General features: G+C 48.6%; 1 protein-coding gene across 2 annotated transcripts in view; it reads right to left on the reverse strand.

Annotated features, from left to right (window-relative positions):
- Positions 1-1,299: 1,299 nt before the first annotated feature.
- LOC139417892 (HEAT repeat containing 6) overlaps positions 1,300-17,421 on the reverse strand; it is a 53,382-nt gene continuing 37,260 nt past the window's right edge. The window contains exons 13-20 of one of the 2 annotated variants that reach the window (XM_071166866.1): positions 16,798-16,920; positions 16,628-16,714; positions 14,078-14,212; positions 10,691-10,813; positions 8,945-9,069; positions 6,073-6,169; positions 2,945-3,149; positions 1,300-2,735 (exon numbers count right to left, since the gene is read on the reverse strand). In XM_071166866.1, coding sequence (XP_071022967.1) covers positions 2,059-2,735; positions 2,945-3,149; positions 6,073-6,169; positions 8,945-9,069; positions 10,691-10,813; positions 14,078-14,212; positions 16,628-16,714; positions 16,798-16,920 — 1,572 coding nt within the window. In that variant the 3' untranslated portion in view covers positions 1,300-2,058. The remainder of the gene's footprint in view (positions 2,736-2,944; positions 3,150-6,072; positions 6,170-8,944; positions 9,070-10,690; positions 10,814-14,077; positions 14,213-16,627; positions 16,715-16,797; positions 16,921-17,421) is intronic. The other variant, XM_071166867.1, reaches the window with a different exon arrangement.

Here is a 17,421-nt window from a genome sequence, read left to right on the forward strand (position 1 = left end):
GTTCCCATCTGATCCTGTTAGAGACTCCTGGACCTGATCTCTCTGGGACCTCCCATCTGATCCTGTTAGAGATTCCTAGACCTGATCTCTCTGGGACCTCCCATCTGATCCTGTTAGAGACTCCTAGACCTGATCTCTCTGGGACCTCCCATCTGATCATGTTAGAGACTCCTGGACCTGATCTCCCATCTGATCCTGTTAGAGACTCCTGGACCTGATCTCTCTGGGATCTCCCATCTGATCCTGTTAGAGACTCCTGGACCTGATTTCTCTGGGACCTCCCATCTGATCCTGTTTGAGACTCCTAGACCTGATCTCCCATCTGATCCAGTTAGAGACTCCTGGACCTGATCTCTCTGGGACCTCCCATCTGATCCTGTTAGAGACTCCTGGACCTGATCTCTCTGGGACCTCCCATCTGATCCTGTTAGAGATTCCTAGACCTGATCTCTCTGGGACCTCCCATCTGATCCTGTTAGAGACTCCTGGACCTGATCTCTCTGGGACCACCCATCTGATCTTGTTTAAGACTCCTAGACCTGATCTCCCATCTGATCCAGTTAGAGACTCCTGGACCTGATCTCTCTGGGACCTCCCATCGGATCCTGTTTGAGACTCCTAGACCTGATCTCCCATCTGATCATGTTAGAGACTCCTAGACCTGATCTCTCTGGGAGTTCCCATCTGATCCTGTTAGAGACTCCTGGACCTGATCTCCCATCTGATCCAGTTAGAGACTCCCTGGACCTGACCTCTCTGGGACCTCCCATCTGATCCTGTTAGAGACTCCTAGACCTGATCTCTCATCGGATCCTGTTAGAGACTCCTAGACCTGATCTCTCTGGGAGTTCCCATCTGATCCTGTTAGAGACTCCTGGACCTGATCTCTCTGGGACCTCCCATCTGATCCAGTTAGTGACTCCTGGACCTGATCTCTCTGGGACTTCCCACCTGATCCTGTTAGACTCCGAGACCTGATCTCCCATCTGATCCTGTTAGAGACTCCTAGACCTGATCTCCCATCTGATCCTGTTAGAGACTCCTAGGCCTGATCTCTCTGGGACCTCCCATCTGATCCAGTTAGTGACTCCTGGACCTGATCTCTCTGGGACTTCCCACCTGATCCTGTTAGACTCCGAGACCTGATCTCCCATCTGATCCTGTTAGAGACTCCTAGACCTGATCTCCCATCTGATCCTGTTAGAGACTCCTAGGCCTGATCTCTCTGGGACCTCCCATCTGATCCTGTAAGACTCCTGTTTATTTTGTTGCAATGGCAGATTTCATGTTAATCCCATGTTGATTTGAGTAATAATTTTTAATATTTTCTCCGCACAATTTTCTAAGCAGGTTCAGAGTAAATTACATCAGTAGTCACAGACATAGCCACAGGTCGGTAACAACAGAGTTGATGAGGTAGAGGTGTCAGCTATTGACCATCAATAACACGGACGCGGGATCAGGAATAGAGGCTAGCGCCCGCTGGTCCGGTTTAATGATAAACACACAGCACAAATAACAATAATGCGCTAGTACTGTAATCATATAACTAATAACAGTTCTGTAATCAACTTCTACACCAAAAGTAATGTAATATAATCAACTTATACAGCAAAAGTATTGTAATATAACAGTAATAACAGTACTGTATTTCTATAATAGCAGTGTTATCCCTTATAGTACTATAATAACAGCAGTAGTACTAATAAGAACAGTATTAGCGGTAGAAGGCCATCTGCTTTAACATCATTAATAATTGATTTATTACTTTGTAAGCTGAATAAAATAAAAAAAACTGGGAAAGGTGACAGTTTACCGTTCCACAGTCGACACTTCTACACCTGAATCCAGAAACAGGTAATCTCTCTGTCCTGCTCTCCTGAACCAGTCCCATTCTGTTCCCCCTCTTCCTTCCTGAATTATGCACTCGTTCATTACAATGGACTGTAGTGAGGAATATGGTGGAAACTCCCCCTCTTGTCCATCATGCAAATCCTGCTCCTAAATCCATGAAGGGGAATGAGAAACAAGAGTTGGGCTACAGTGTGGGGTTAGAGGTCAATCTGAGTGGGAGACCTTCAGCTCCTCACAACTCCTCAGAACGTCCTCCAGAAATGCAACCACCACAAACGCACTCCTCTCCTCTTCTCCTCCATCCCTCCCTTCATCACCATCTTCCTCCCCATCTACACAAAGACTCCTCAGTCTCTCCAGCGTCTCTCCCAGAGTCCTCACTCTCTCCTCCCCCTTTCGCTCTCTCTCCCCCTCCGTTTCTCCTCTCCCTCCTTCCGTCTCTCCCATGCCCTCCGTACCTCCTCCTCTCCCGCCGTCCGTCCCTCCTCCTCTTCTCCCTCCGTCCGTCCCCCCCTCCCCTCTCAGGTATTTTACCAGGTGTTCCTTGAAGCCCCTCCCCTCCTCCATGACGAGCGACATCCCCAGGGCGGGCATGTCCTGTGATTGGCTGAGTCGTAGCAGGTGTGTGAGGGTGTGTGTGAGTGTGTGTCGGAGAGAGGAACAGTAGCGGTACTCCAGGAAGTCCTGCGTCTCCTCGCTGTGTTCCAATGCCGCGGCCAGTGAGCGCCAAACATGCCCGAACCGCGCCGCATCACCGTAGCAATGACGGCAGGCGGGGACGGAGAGGGCAGCGGCAGACTTGATGCGCACCTTGAAGTTCTGACAGGAAGTGACAACACAGCAGAGGGCGGAAAACGCATCGCCGGACCAGGAAGCAGAATCTGGAGAGAGAGAAAAAGGGAGTGAGAGAGATCGAGAGAGAGAGCAAGGGAGTGAGAGATCGAGAGAGAGAGAGAGAGAGAGAGAGCAAGGGAGTGAGAGAGATCGAGAGAGAGAGAGCAAGGGAGTGAGAGAGATCGAGAGAGTGAATGAGTGAAGGTTTTGAGGCCAACAGAAAGTCTGTGTTTACTAGGGTCAGAGCAGTGTGTACCGAGTGGCAGGGCAGGGTTCCTGAAGGCGTTGCCCAGGGCGTAGCAGGCATTCCAGCGGACCTTCATCGTGGCTTCTGATTGGACTGTGGTGACCAGTGCGCTGACCGCCTCCTCCAGGGGGCGCTGGAACCCTGGCCGGGTCAGCTGACTGACAGACAGGAAGTGGAGCAGGTTCCCCAACGCACGCACTGCATTACTCTTAACCTGGAGGAGAGGGAGGGGAAAGATAGAGAATACAGAGAAAGAGAGAAGGTCATGAGCAGATGAGCTCCTGAATTTTTCAGCATGTTTTTACACAAAGATAGATTTAGAGTCGGATAAACTATGTCACCAGGACATATACAGGATACTACCCTCCACAACATAACCTTCACTTCAAATCAAAACTCCAAACCTAAAACCTGGCATTTTCTGGAAGGATTCCTACTACCAAATATTCTTATTCCCAAGAACTATACAGCAAATGCTCTGGCAAACCAAAGACCAGCAAAAGAAGCACAATAGAAACCTGAGTGAGTAATGTTTAGTCTGAAGGTACGTTAAAAGCCAAGAAGAAAAATAAATTGCAATATTCTATTTTACAAGGACTGAGTTAAGTTTAGGCTACAAAGCTTGCTAAGACAGAACAGATATGTCTCCAACTTCAATTACACTGACGTGTGAAGTGAGAGGTGTCAAAGCTCCCATCACAGAGTACTACTCTCATTGACATGAATGATAAATTCACCCAGCTGGAGGTAAGGCAGGTGGAGCTGGAACAGCAGATGAACACACTCCAGTCAACACAAAAAAATAGTCCAGCTCAACAACACCCCCTCAACCAGACCCAGAGAGCTGCAGGTGAAGAGATCTGCACTCTGGAATGTGGTGAGACATGTGGTGCCTTTAAACTGTTTAACCTGGGTCAAACGTTTCCGGTAGCCTTCCACAACCTTCCCACAATAAATTGGGTGAATGTTGGCCCATTCCTCCTGACAGAGCTGGTGTAACTGAGTCAGGTTTGAAGGCCTCTTTGATCGCACATGCTTTTTCAGTTCTTCCCACACATTTTCTATAGGATTGAGGTCAGGGCTTTGTGATGGCCACTACAATACCTTGACTTTGTTGTCCTTAAGCCATTTTGCCACAACTTTGGAAGTATGCTTGGGTTCATTGTCCATTTGGAAGACCCATTTGCGGCCAAGCTTTAACTTCCTGACTGATGTCTTGAGACGTTGCTTCAATATATCCACAGAATTGTCCTCCCTCATGATGCCATCTATTTTGTGAAGTGCACCAGTCCCTCCTGCAGCAAAGCACCCCCACAACATGATGCTGCCACCCCCATGTTTCACGGTTGGGATGGTGTTCTTCGGCTTGCAAGCCTCCCCATTTTTCCTCCTAACAAAACGATGGTCATTATGGCCAAACAGTTCTATTTTTGTTTCATCAGGACAGAGGATTATGACGATATAGGACTCGTTTCACTGTGGATGTAGATAATTTGTACCTGTTTCCTCCAGCATCTTCACAAGGTCCTTTGCTGTTGTTCTGTGATTGATTTGCACTTTTCGCACAAAAGTATGTTCATCTCTAGGAGAAAGAACGAGTCTCCTTCCTGAGCGGTATGACGGCTGCGTGGTCCCATGGTGTTTATACTTGCGTACTATTGTTTGTACAGATGAACATGGTACCTTCAGGAATTTGGAAATTGCTCCCAAGGATGAATCAGACTTGTTGAGGTATACAATTATTTTCTGAGGTCTTGGCTGATTTCTTTCGATTTTCCCATGATGTCAAATAAAGAGGCACTGAGTTTGAAGGTAGGCCTTGAAATACATCCACATGTACACCTCCAATTGACTAAAATTATGTCAATTAGCCTATCAGAAGCTTCTAAAGCCATGACATAATTGTCTGGAATTTTCCAAGCTGTTTAAAGGCCCAGTCAACTTTGTGTATGTAAACTTCTGACCCACTGGAATTGTGCTACAGTGAAATAATCTGTAAACAATTGTTGGAAAAATTACTTGTGTCATGCACAAAGTAGATGTCCTAACCGACTTGCCAAAACTACAGTTTGTTAACAAGACATTTGTGGAGTGGTTGAAAAACGAGTTTCAATGACTCCAACCTAAGTGTATGTAAACTTCCGACTTCAACTGTAAATAGTGAATAAGAGGGGACCAAGTATAGAGCCCTGTGGCACACCATTACAGAAAGACAATTTAATAGACATGAGCCCATCAAACAGAGTGCACTGAGTTCTATCAGATAGATAGTTAGCAAACCATGCAACGGCATGCTCCGAAAGACCTACACTCGACAATCTCTGCCTTAGGATAGCATGATCAACTGTATAAAAAGCCTTAGAGAGATCAGCAAAAAGTGAGACACAGTGCTGTTTTTTGTCAAGGGCTTCAATAATATCATTTAAAACCTTCATGGCTGCTGTAATTGTGCTATGCTTCTTCCTGAAGCCCGATTGGTATATTGATGAAATAGAGTTAGTAAATAAAAACTATTTTAGCTGTTCACTTACAAGGGTTTCAAGTATTTTCACCAGGGGTGACAGCTTTGAGATTGGCCTATAATAATTTAAAAGAGTTGGATCTCCTCCTTTTAAAAGTGGTAGGACAAATGCTGAATTCCAGATCTTTGGAATTTCATTACATTCCAGGGTTAGATTGAACAGATTTGTAAGTGGTTCAGCTATGAAATCAGCTACCAGATTTAAAAAGCAGGGATCAAGAAGATCAGGACCTGCAGGCTTTCTCTGATCTAAGGATTTCAGGGCTTTATGTACCACCTGCACTGAGAATGGCAAAAAGCTAAAAGTTTGACCAGCTCTCACTGGTTCATCCACACAGGGTTGTACAGAGACAGAGGGCACTGAATCAAACAGCCTACCAGATGATTCAAAGTGCTCATTGAAACAATTTAGCATTTCAGTTTTGTCATATATAGCAACAGAGTCATTCAATACACATGACAGTAATTCATTAACATTACTGTTACCAGACATCGACTTAATCGCCTTCCAAAATTTTCTAGATTGATGATGAAATTTTAGAATAAGGCTGTACCGTAACAAAATGTGGTTTAAGAGGTCTGGATACTTTCTGAATAATCTGGTGTGTGTTCTCACCCTGTCCTTGTCAAAAGCAGCCTTGGTGGCTGACTGAAGCATCTGGAGCACCAGCATATCAGACAACTCCTCCTGGAAAACCTCCCCAACACATCCCCTGAGAGGAGGAGAGGGGAGGGAGGAGAGGGAGAGAGAGCAGGGGGAAGAGGAGAGAGCGAGGGGTAGAGAGGAGAGTAGAGAGCGAGGGGTAGAGAGGATAGAGCGAGGGGTAGAGAGGAGAGAGCGAGGGGTAGAGAGGAGAGAGCGAGGGGTAGAGCGGAGAGAGCGAGGGGTAGAGCGGAGAGAGCGAGGGGTAGAGCGGAGAGAGCGAGGGGTAGAGCGGAGAGAGCGAGGGGTAGAGCGGAGAGAGCGAGGGGTAGAGAGTAGACAGCGAGGGGTAGAGAGGAGACAGCGAGGGGTAGAGAGGAGACAGCGAGGAGTAGAGAGGAGACAGCGAGGGGTAGAGAGGAAACAGCGAGGGGTATAGAGGAGACAGCGATGGGTAGAGAGGAGACAGCGAGGGGTAGAGAGTAGACAGTGAGGGGTAGAAAGGAGAGAGCGAGGGGTAGAGAGGAGAGAGCGAGGGGTAGAGAGGAGAGAGCGAGGGGTAGAGAGGAGAGAGCGAGGGGTAGAGAGGAGAGAGCGAGGGGTAGAGAGGAGAGAGCGAGGGGTAGAGATGAGAGAGCGAGGGGTAGAGAGGAGAGAGCGAGGGGTAGAGAGGAGAGAGCGAGGGGTAGAGCGGAGAGAGCGAGGGGTAGAGCGGAGAGAGCGAGGGGTAGAGCGGAGAGAGCGAGGGGTAGAGCGGAGAGAGCGAGGGGTAGAGAGGAGAGCGAGGGGTAGAGAGGAGAGCGAGGGGTAGAGAGGAGAGAGCGAGAGAGAGGAGAGAGCGAGGGGTAGAGAGGAGAGAGCGAGGGGTAGAGAGGAGAGAGCGAGGGGTAGAGAGGAGAGAGCGAGGGGTAGAGAGGAGAGAGCGAGGGGTAGAGAGGAGAGAGCGAGGGGTAGAGAGTAGACAGCGAGGGGTAGAGAGGAGAGAGCGAGGGGTAGAGAGGAGAGAGCGAGGGGTAGAGAGGAGAGAGCGAGGGGTAGAGTAGACAGCGAGGGGTAGAGAAGACAGCGAGGGGTAGAGAGTAGACAGCGAGGGGTAGAGAGGAGACAGCGAGGGGTAGAGAGGAGACAGCGAGGGGTAGAGAGGAGACAGCGAGGGGTAGAGAGGAGACAGCGAGGGGTAGAGAGGAGACAGCGAGGGGTAGAGAGGAGACAGCGAGGGGTAGAGAGGAGAGAGCGAGGGGTAGAGAGGAGAGAGCGAGGGGTAGAGAGGAGAGAGCGAGGGGTAGAGAGGAGAGAGCGAGGGGTAGAGAGGAGAGAGCGAGGGGTAGAGAGGAGAGAGCGAGGGGTAGAGAGGAGAGAGCGAGGGGTAGAGAGGAGAGAGCGAGGGGTAGAGAGGAGAGAGCGAGGGGTAGAGAGTAGACAGCGAGGGGTAGAGAGTAGACAGCGAGGGGTATAGAGGAGACAGCGAGGGGTAGAGAGGAGACAGCGAGGGGTAGAGAGTAGACAGTGAGGGGTAGAAAGGAGAGAGCGAGGGGTAGAGAGGAGAGAGCGAGGGGTAGAGAGGAGAGAGCGAGGGGTAGAGAGGAGAGAGCGAGGGGTAGAGAGGAGAGAGCGAGGGGTAGAGAGGAGAGAGCGAGGGGTAGAGCGGAGAGAGTGAGGGGTAGAGCGGAGAGAGCGAGGGGTAGAGCGGAGAGAGCGAGGGGTAGAGCGGAGAGAGCGAGGGGTAGAGAGGAGAGCGAGGGGTAGAGAGGAGAGCGAGTGGTAGAGAGGAGAGAGCGAGAGAGAGGAGAGAGCGAGGGGTAGAGAGGAGAGAGCGAGGGGTAGAGAGGAGAGAGCGAGGGGTAGAGAGGAGAGAGCGAGGGGTAGAGAGGAGAGAGCGAGGGGTAGAGAGGAGAGAGCGAGGGGTAGAGAGGAGAGAGCGAGGGGTAGAGAGTAGACAGCGAGGGGTAGAGAGGAGAGAGCGAGGGGTAGAGAGGAGAGAGCGAGGGGTAGAGAGGAGAGAGCGAGGGGTAGAGTAGACAGCGAGGGGTAGAGAAGACAGCGAGGGGTAGAGAGGAGAGAGCGAGGGGTAGAGAGGAGATCGAGGGGTAGAGAGGAGAGAGAGAGGAGAGAGCGAGGGGTAGAGAGGAGAGAGCGAGGGGTAGAGAGGAGAGAGCGAGGGGTAGAGAGTAGACAGCGAGGGGTAGAGCGAGGGGTAGAAAGGAGAGAGCGAGGGGTAGAGAGGAGACAGCGAGGGGTAGAGAGGAGACAGCGAGGGGTAGAGAGGAGAGAGCGAGGGGTAGAGAGGAGACAGCGAGGGGTAGAGAGGAGACAGCGAGGGGTAGAGAGGAGACAGCGAGGGGTAGAGAGGAGACAGCGAGGGGTAGAGAGGAGAGAGCGAGGGAGAGAGCGAGGGGTAGAAAGGAGAGAGCGAGGGGTAGAAAGGAGAGAGCGAGGGGTAGAGAGGAGACAGCGAGGGGTAGAGAGGAGACAGCGAGGGGTAGAGAGGAGACAGCGAGGGGTAGAGAGGAGACAGCGAGGGGTAGAGAGGAGACAGCGAGGGGTAGAGAGGAGACAGCGAGGGGTAGAGAGGAGACAGCGAGGGGTAGAAAGGAGAGAGCGAGGGGTAGAAAGGAGAGAGCGAGGGGTAGAAAGGAGAGAGCGAGGGGTAGAAAGGAGAGAGCGAGGGGTAGAGAGGAGACAGCGAGTGGTAGAGAGGAGACAGCGAGGGGTAGAGAGGAAAGAGAGACAGGAGTGAGAGGGGACAGGGACAAGGACAAGGGAAAGAGCGAAAGAAAATTAATAGACAGGAAAGCTGATGGGTTGTCTACATTGACAGTTTGTGTGTGTGCGCGCGGTCTCTCACATGTTGACGATGAGTGTGTCGGTGAGGTTGCCTAGCGACCAGGCGGCCTTGGAGCGGACATTGGGTGAGCGGTCGTCCAGGGCTGTCAGGATGGCGTTGGCCGTGTCTGCTACAAACATCACATCCTGTTGAGACATGTCGTCACTTCCTGCACAGCAGAGATCCTTCCTCTACCCTGGCAGACTCATCATCACCCTGACTAGCTGGGTGTTATAAACAGACTCATCACCCTGACTAGCTGGGTGTTATAAACAGACATCATCACCACCCTGACTAGCTGGGTGTTATAAACAGACATCATCACCCTGACTAGCTGAACCTGCTGGGTGTTATAAACAGACATCATCATCATCATCACCCTGACTAGCTGGGTGTTATAAACAGACATCATCACCACCCTGACTAGCTGGGTGTTATAAACAGACATCATCACCCTGACTAGCTGAACCTGCTGGGTGTTATAAACAGACATCATCATCATCATCACCCTGACTAACTGGGTGTTATAAACAGACTCATCACCCTGACTAGCTGGGTGTTATAAAACAGATATCATCACCACCCTGACTAGCTGGGTATTATAAACAGACTCATCATCATCACCCTGACTAGCTGGGTGTTATAAACAGACTCCTCATCATCACCCTGACTAGCTGAACCTGCTGGGTGTTATAAACAGACTCATCATCATCACCGTGACTAGCTGGGTGTTAAACAGACTCATCATCATCACCCTGACTAGCTGAACCTGCTGGGTGTTATAAACAGACTCATCATCATCACCGTGACTAGCTGGGTGTTATAAACAGACTCAACACGCTGACTAGCTGAACCTGCTGGGTATTATAAACAGACATCACCCTGACTAAAATTATTTTTAGAGCGTTTCCAAGACAGATTAAGTCTAATCCTGTTCCATCAATCCTTACCTACCTCATTGTTCCAACGCACAGGAGAATCCTTTGAAAAACTCCACCCAAACACAATGTTTAAAATCATTTCTGACAATCCTCAAACTTTTGATTATCACTTTTAAATGTCCCTGTGGGATGTGGCCTGTCTGGTCTAGTGGGATGTGGCCTGTCTGGTCTAGTGGGATGTGGCCTGTCTGGTCTAGTGGGATGTGGCCTGTCTGGTCTAGTGGGATGTGGCCTGTCTGGTCTAGTGGGATGTGGCCTGTCTGGTCCAGTGGGATGTGGCCTGTCTGGTCCAGTGGGATGTGGCCTGTCTGGTCTAGTGGGATGTGGCCTGTCTGGTCTAGTGGGATGTGGCCTGTCTGGTCTAGTGGGATGTGGCCTGTCTGGTCTAGTGGGATGTGGCCTGTCTGGTCCAGTGGGATGTGGCCTGTCTGGTCCAGTGGGATGTGGCCTGTCTGGTCCAGTGGGATGTGGCCTGTCTGGTCTAGTGGGATGTGGCCTGTCTGGTCTAGTGGGATGTGGCCTGTCTGGTCTAGTGGGATGTGGCCTGTCTGGTCTAGTGGGATGTGGCCTGTCTGGTCTAGTGGGATGTGGCCTGTCTGGTCTAGTGGGATGTGGCCTGTCTGGTCTAGTGGGATGTGGCCTGTCTGGTCTAGTGGGATGTGGCCTGTCTGGTCTAGTGGGATGTGGCCTGTCTGGTCTAGTGGGATGTGGCCTGTCTGGTCCAGTGGGATGTGGCCTGTCTGGTCCAGTGGGATGTGGCCTGTCTGGTCTAGTGGTGAGACCAGTCTACAGTGCCACCACAGCTCTGATTCCAGTGTGTATGTACCTCTCGTAGACAGGGGAACAGAATGTAGACTCCCAGAGCTCTGACTGCAGCAGCCTTCACCAGAGAGTTATCACTGTAGGTCAGCCCCAACAATACTGTTACACACAGAACCTGGCTCTTCTCCTAAACAGACAGACAGAGACAGACAGAGAGACAGAGAGACAGAGAGAGAGAGAGAGGAGAGAGACAGAGAGAGGAGAGAGAGACAGAAAGACAGAGAGACAGAGAGAGAGGAGAGAGACAGAGAGAGAGGAGAGAGACAGAGAGAGAGGAGAGAGAGAGGAGAGACAGACAGAGAGAGGAGAGACAGACAGACAGAGAGAGCGAGCGAGACAGAGAGAGCGAGCGAGACAGAGAGAGCGAGCGAGACAGAGAGAGAAAGAGACAGAGAGAGAAAGAGACAGTGAGAGAGAAGCAATGAAAATACCAAAAATATCATAAAATGTTTAGCTACACCTGAATTCAAGTCCAAATTCAAGTCTGCAATTTAAAGCACTTCAAACCCAAGAGCTGAGCCCAAAAATGAGCTCTCTCAGTCAGCTGGTGTTGGGACTAATGTTTACAATATTGAAATAAAAAAAACTCATGTCTAAATTGCTATCTGGCCCTAAACAGAGAATATGAATTGGCTGATTATCTCAACTCTGTCAGAGATACGGAGCAGAGACAGATCCTTACCAAGTACAGGCTGAGTGACCACCAATTGGCAAATAGAAACCGGCAGACATGAAAAGACATGACTACCCAAAGAGGAGCGTGTATGTGGTCACAGCACAGCAGAAGTAGAGACAGATGCACTTTCTCCTTTACTGTGATAAATATTCCTCACAAAGAGATTCATTATTCACAGAAATTACTACATTTATTCCAAATGTTTACTTGTTAAACCCAGAGGAAAAACAAATACTCACGGCGAAGGAGTAATGGCTCCTCTTGCAGCCAAATATGTATTTGCTTGCCATAGCCTGAAGGACACTGAATAAGGGGTGGCAAGTAGCCTAGTGGTTAGAGCATTGGACTAGTAGCCAGAGGTCGCTAGATCGAATCCTAGACCTGACAAGGTAAAAATCTGTTGTTCTGGCCCTGAACAAGGCAGTTAACCCACTGTTCCCAGGCCGTCATTGTAAATAAGAATTTGTTCTTAACTGACTTGCCTCGTTAAATAAAGGTTAAATACATAAAAAAACAATAACATCTGTATAGTAAACAGTAACTTACTTATTATTACTACTAGTGATTATCATTCAAAATCGTACTGGTAGGGGTGGTGGTAGTACTGGTACTAGTAGTAGGGGTGATGGTATTTATTACATTTATTTTATTTCATCTTTATTTAACCAGGTAGGCTAGTTGAGAACAAGTTCTCATTTACAACTTCGACCTGGCCAAGATAAAGCATAGCAGTGTGAACAGACAACACAGAGTTACACATGGAGTAAACAATTAACAAGTCAGTAACACAGTAGAAAAAAAGAGAGTCTATATACATTGTGTGCAAAAGGCATGAGGAGGTAGGCGAATAATTACAATTTAGCAAATTAACACTGGAGTGATAAATGATCAGATGGTCATGTGCAGGTAGAGATACTGGTGTGCAAAAGAGCAGAAAAGTAAATAAATAAAAACAGTATGGGGATGAGGTAGGTAAATTGGGTGGGCTATTTACCGATGGACTATGTACAGCTGCAGCGATCGGTTAGCTGCTCAGATAGCAGATGTTTGTTGGTGAGGGAGAATAAAAGTCTCCAACTTCAAAGATTTTTGCAATTCGTTTCAGTCACAGGACGCAGAGAACTGGAAGGAAAGGCGGCCAAATGAGGTGTTGGCTTTAGGGATGATCAGTGAGATACACCTGCTGGAGCGCGTGCTACGGGTGGGTGTTGCCATCGTGACCAGTGAACTGAGATAAGGCGAAGCTTTACCTAGCATAGACTTGTAGATGACCTGGAGCCAGTGGGTCTGGCGACGAATATGTAGCGAGGGCCAGCCGACTAGAGGATACAGGTCGCAGTGGTGGGTGGTATAAGGTGCTTTAGTAACAAAGCGGATGGCACTGTGATAAACTGCATCCAGTTTGCTGAGTAGAGTATTGGAAGCCATTTTGTAGATGACATCGCCGAAGTCGAAGGTTCGGTAGGATAGTCAGTTTTACTAGGGTAAGTTTGGTGGTGTGAGTGAAGGAGGCTTTTTTGCGAAATAGAAAGCCGATTCTAGATTTGATTTTGGATTGGAGATGTTTGATATGCGTCTGGAAGTAGAGTTTACAGTCTAGCTAGGTACTTATAGATGTCCACATATTCTAGGTCGGAACCATCGAGGGTGGTGATGCTAGTCGGGTGCAGGCAGCGAACGGTTGAAAAGCATGCATTTGGTTTTACTAGCGTTTAAGAGCAGTTGGAGGCCACGGAAGGAGTGTTGTATGACATTGAAGCTCGTTTGGAGGTTAGATAGCACAGTGTCCAAGGAAGGGCCAGAAGTATACAGAATGGTGTCGTCTGCGTAGAGGTGGATCAGGGAATCGCCCGCAGCAAGAGCAACATCATTGATATATACAGAGAAAAGAGTATTTAACCCTGTGGCACCCCCATAGAGACTGCCAGAGGACCGGACAACATGCCCTCCGATTTGACACACTGAACTCTGTCTGCAAAGTAGTTGGAGAAGCAGGCAAGACAGTCATTAGAAAATCAGAGGCTACTGAGTCTGCCGTTAAGAATATGGTGATTGACAGAGTCAAAAGCCTTGGCAAGGTCGATGAAGACGGCTGCACAGTACTGTCTTTTATCGATGGCGGTTATGATATCATTTAGTACCTTTAGCGTGGCTGAGGTTCACCCGTGACCGGCTCGGAAACCAGATTGCACAGTGGAGAAGGAACGGTAGGATTCGAGATGGTCAGTGATCTGTTTGTTGACTTGGCTTTCGAAGACCTTAGATAGGCAGGGCAGGATGAATATAGGTCTGTAACAGTTTGGGTCCAGGGTTTCTCTCCCTTTGAAGAGGGGGATGACCCGCGGCAGCTTTCCAGTCCTTGGGGATCTCAGACGATATGAAAGAAAGGTTGAACAGGCTGGTAATAGGGGTTGCGACAATGGCGGCAGATAGTTTCAGAAATAGAGGGTAGCCAGGAGGAAGGCATGGCCAGCCGTTGAGAAATGCTTGCTGAAGTTTTCGATTACCATGGATTTATCGGTGGTTGTGTGGTAGCTGTGTGAAGGTAGCTGTGTGAAGGCCTGTGGCAGGATAGAGGGTACCTACAGGTAGCTGTGTGAAGGATTGTGGCAGGATAGAGGGTACCTACAGGTAGCTGTGTGAAGGCCTGTGGCAGGATATAGGGTACCTACAGGTAGCTGTGTGAAGGCCTGTGGCAGGATATAGGGTACCTACAGGAAGCTGTGTGAAGGCCTGTGGCAGGATAGAGGAGAGGGTGTCACAGGCGCTGGTCTGTAGAGTAGGATGCTGATGACTCTGAAGAGCTCCGTTCAGCGGACCACTCAGTACATCCACCCAGAACTGGACCACCTGCAGCACACACGCAATTAGACAGACACGTTAGACAGACAGACAGTTTAGAACGACAGACAGTTTAGACAGCTTAGAACGAGAGAGTTTAGACAGGTTAGACAGACAGGTTAGACAGACAGACAGACAGGCTAGACAGACAGGTTAGACAGACAGGTTATCCAGACAGACAAGTTAGAACGACAGACAGGTTAGCCAGACAGTTGTCCACATACTTTTGGTCATGCATGTGGTAGTGTGTAATAATGTATTATTCTATTGTATGTGATTGGACAGGCAGCAGCTACTCTTCCTGGGGCTTATTATGGATCCCCATTAGTTCCTGCCAAGGCAGCAGCTACTCTTCCTGGGGTTTATTATGGATCCCCATTAGTTCCTGCCAAGGCAGCAGCTACTCTTCCTGGGGCTTATTATGGATCCCCATTAGTTCCTGCCAAGGCAGCAGCTACTCTTCCTGGGGTTTATTATGGATCCCCATTAGTTCCTGCAAAGGCAGCAGCTACTCTTCCTGGGGTTTATTAGGGATCCCCATTAGTTCCTGCCAAGGCAGCAGCTACTCTTCCTGGGGTTTATTATGGATCCCCATTAGTTCCTGCCAAGGCAGCAGCTACTCTTCCTGGGGTTTATTAGGGATCCCCATTAGTTCCTGCCAAGGCAGCTACTCTTCCTGGGGTTTATTATGGATCCCCATTAGTTCCTGCCAAGGCAGCAGCTATTTTTCCTGGGGTCCAATCACATACAACATAATACATTATTACTCTACCATAACATACACTGCATCACCAAAAGTATATGGACAACTGCTCGTAGAACATCTCATTCCAAAATCATGGCCATTAACATGGAGTTGGTCCCCCCCCGCTCTGCTGCTATAACAGCCTCCACTCTTCTGGGAAGGATTTCCACTATATGTTGGTACATTGCTGCAGGGACTTCCATTCAGCCATAAGAGCATTAGTGAGGTCGGTCACTGATGTTGGGCGATTAGTCCTGGCTCGCAGTCAGCTTTCCAATTCATCCCAAAGGTGTTCGATGAGGTTGAGGTCAGGGCTCTGTGCAGGCCAGTCAAGTTCTTCCACAACGATCTCGACAAAACAATGTATAGACCTCAGTTTGTGCACGGGGGCATTGTCATGCTGAAACAGGAACAGGCCTTCCCCATACTGTGGAAGCAGAGAATCATCTGGAATGTTATTGTATGCTGTAGCCTTAAGATTTTCCTTCCCTTGAACGAAGGGGCCTAGCCCGAACCATGAAAAACAACCCATGACCCCTATTCCTCCCCCACCAAACTTTACAGTTGGCACTATGCCAAGCGTGATTCATCACTCCACAGATCTCGTTTCCACTGCTCCAGAGTCCAACAGCGGCGAGCTTTACACCACTCCAGCCAACGCTTGGCATTGCGCATGGTGATCTTAGGCTTGTGTGCGGCTGCTCGGCCATGGAAACCCATTTCAAGAAGCACCCGATGAACAGTTCTTGTGCTGACGTTGCTTCCAGAGGCAGTTTGGAACTCAGTGGTGAGTGTTGCAACCGAGGACAGACGATTTGTATACGCTACAGTGATATCATTTCAACATAATTATTGTATCAAATGGTAAGCTACAGTAGCCTACATTTTGCCCCAAAAGATGCACGCAAGGTAGTTCCAAAACTTCCATTTGCGCTAAACTGAAGACCCAAGAACTGAGCATCCGTAAAACCCTTCGCTTCATAAGTAGTCAACATTAGAATGCAGTTTAAATCATCTTCAAGAAACTCTCTAATGCGCTCAAGAGCGCCTGAAGTAGTTTTCCTGTTGTCTCCGTTATTTCTTGATGCGCATCAGTGCTTGTGAGTTAATATGTTTTATGGAAAAAGAGTTGTAAACAGGTGTCTCCATAATAACATGTTAAATAGTCCTACCTACAACTGGAAAAAGTTGTCATGGCGTGACATTGTTTTCAAATTAGCCTGATTTTGCGGGACTCAAGAAAACCGCAGACATGGCAACCCTGCCCTCTGTGTTCCGTTAGACAGGCAACTCCACATTGTAGCAGGGGATGTAATTCATAACAGGTTTTTCCAGCAGCAGACTATGATCAATAATGTCAAAACCCACACTGAAGTATAACACAGCCCCCACAATCTTTTAAAAATGTTTTTCTCTCAGTCAATCATCAGTCATTTATGTAAGTGCTGTGCTTGTTGAGTGTCCTTCCCTATAAGCGTGCTGAAAGTCTGTTGTCAATTTGTTTAATGTGAAATAGCATTGTATCTGGTCAAATTAAGGGTTGGTAACAGGCTGATTGGTCAGCTATTTGAGCCAGTAAATGATGCTTTGCTATTCTTGGGTAGTGAAATGACTTGCTTTTCCTCCAGACCTGAGGGAACAGACAGACAGTTGTGGCAGAGGGCCAGACAGAGGTGTACCTGTGAGATGGGGACCCTGCAGCTCTCTGACTGGCTGTTGTCTGGTCTGTACTGTTGGATGATACCTGTCCCCAACTCCTCTAGTAACTACAGAGAGAGATGTTGTTTGTCTCGTTATTCAACATTATTCAATAAATTAAACAAACTGCACATTGATGAGTGTGTGTCACCTTGGCTCCGTGTAGTTGAATGGAGGGGTCTGTCTCTCGGAGGCAACGTGCGCTCACCTGCCCCAGCTCACAGAGACACGCCTGGCACAGAGGGAAGTAACCACGCACCAGGTGGGCTAGCACCTAACAGTCACAGTCACACACACACACACACACAGGTTTCCATTAGCCGGTAAATGTTTGCTTTCGGGCCGTTCAAAAAAAAATGAAAAGCCAATCAAATAAAATTGTCCCAAGAAATAATACAAAATAATACTTTTTATTCCGTGGTTGTGCTCTAACTTCCAAGGTTAATATTCTTCACAGATAATACATCAGCAAGCTGCTGGGACATTACTGTCAGTTTGTATTCTAATCACAGCCCGACTGTCAGTTTGTATTCTAATCACAGCCCCTACTGTCAGTTTGTATTCTAATCACAGCCCCGACTGTCAGTTTGTATTCTAATCACAGCCCCGACTGTCAGTTTGTATTCTAATCACAGCCACGACTGTCAGTTTGTATTCTAATCACAGCCCCTACTGTCAGTTTGTATTCTAATCACAGCCCCTACTGTCAGTTTGTATTCTAATCACAGCCCCGACTGTCAGTTTGTATTCTAATCACAGCCACGACTGTCAGTTT

Source organism: Oncorhynchus clarkii, chromosome 10, assembly GCF_045791955.1.
Source record: "Oncorhynchus clarkii lewisi isolate Uvic-CL-2024 chromosome 10, UVic_Ocla_1.0, whole genome shotgun sequence".
NCBI classification, from domain to species: Eukaryota; Metazoa; Chordata; class Actinopteri; order Salmoniformes; family Salmonidae; genus Oncorhynchus; species Oncorhynchus clarkii.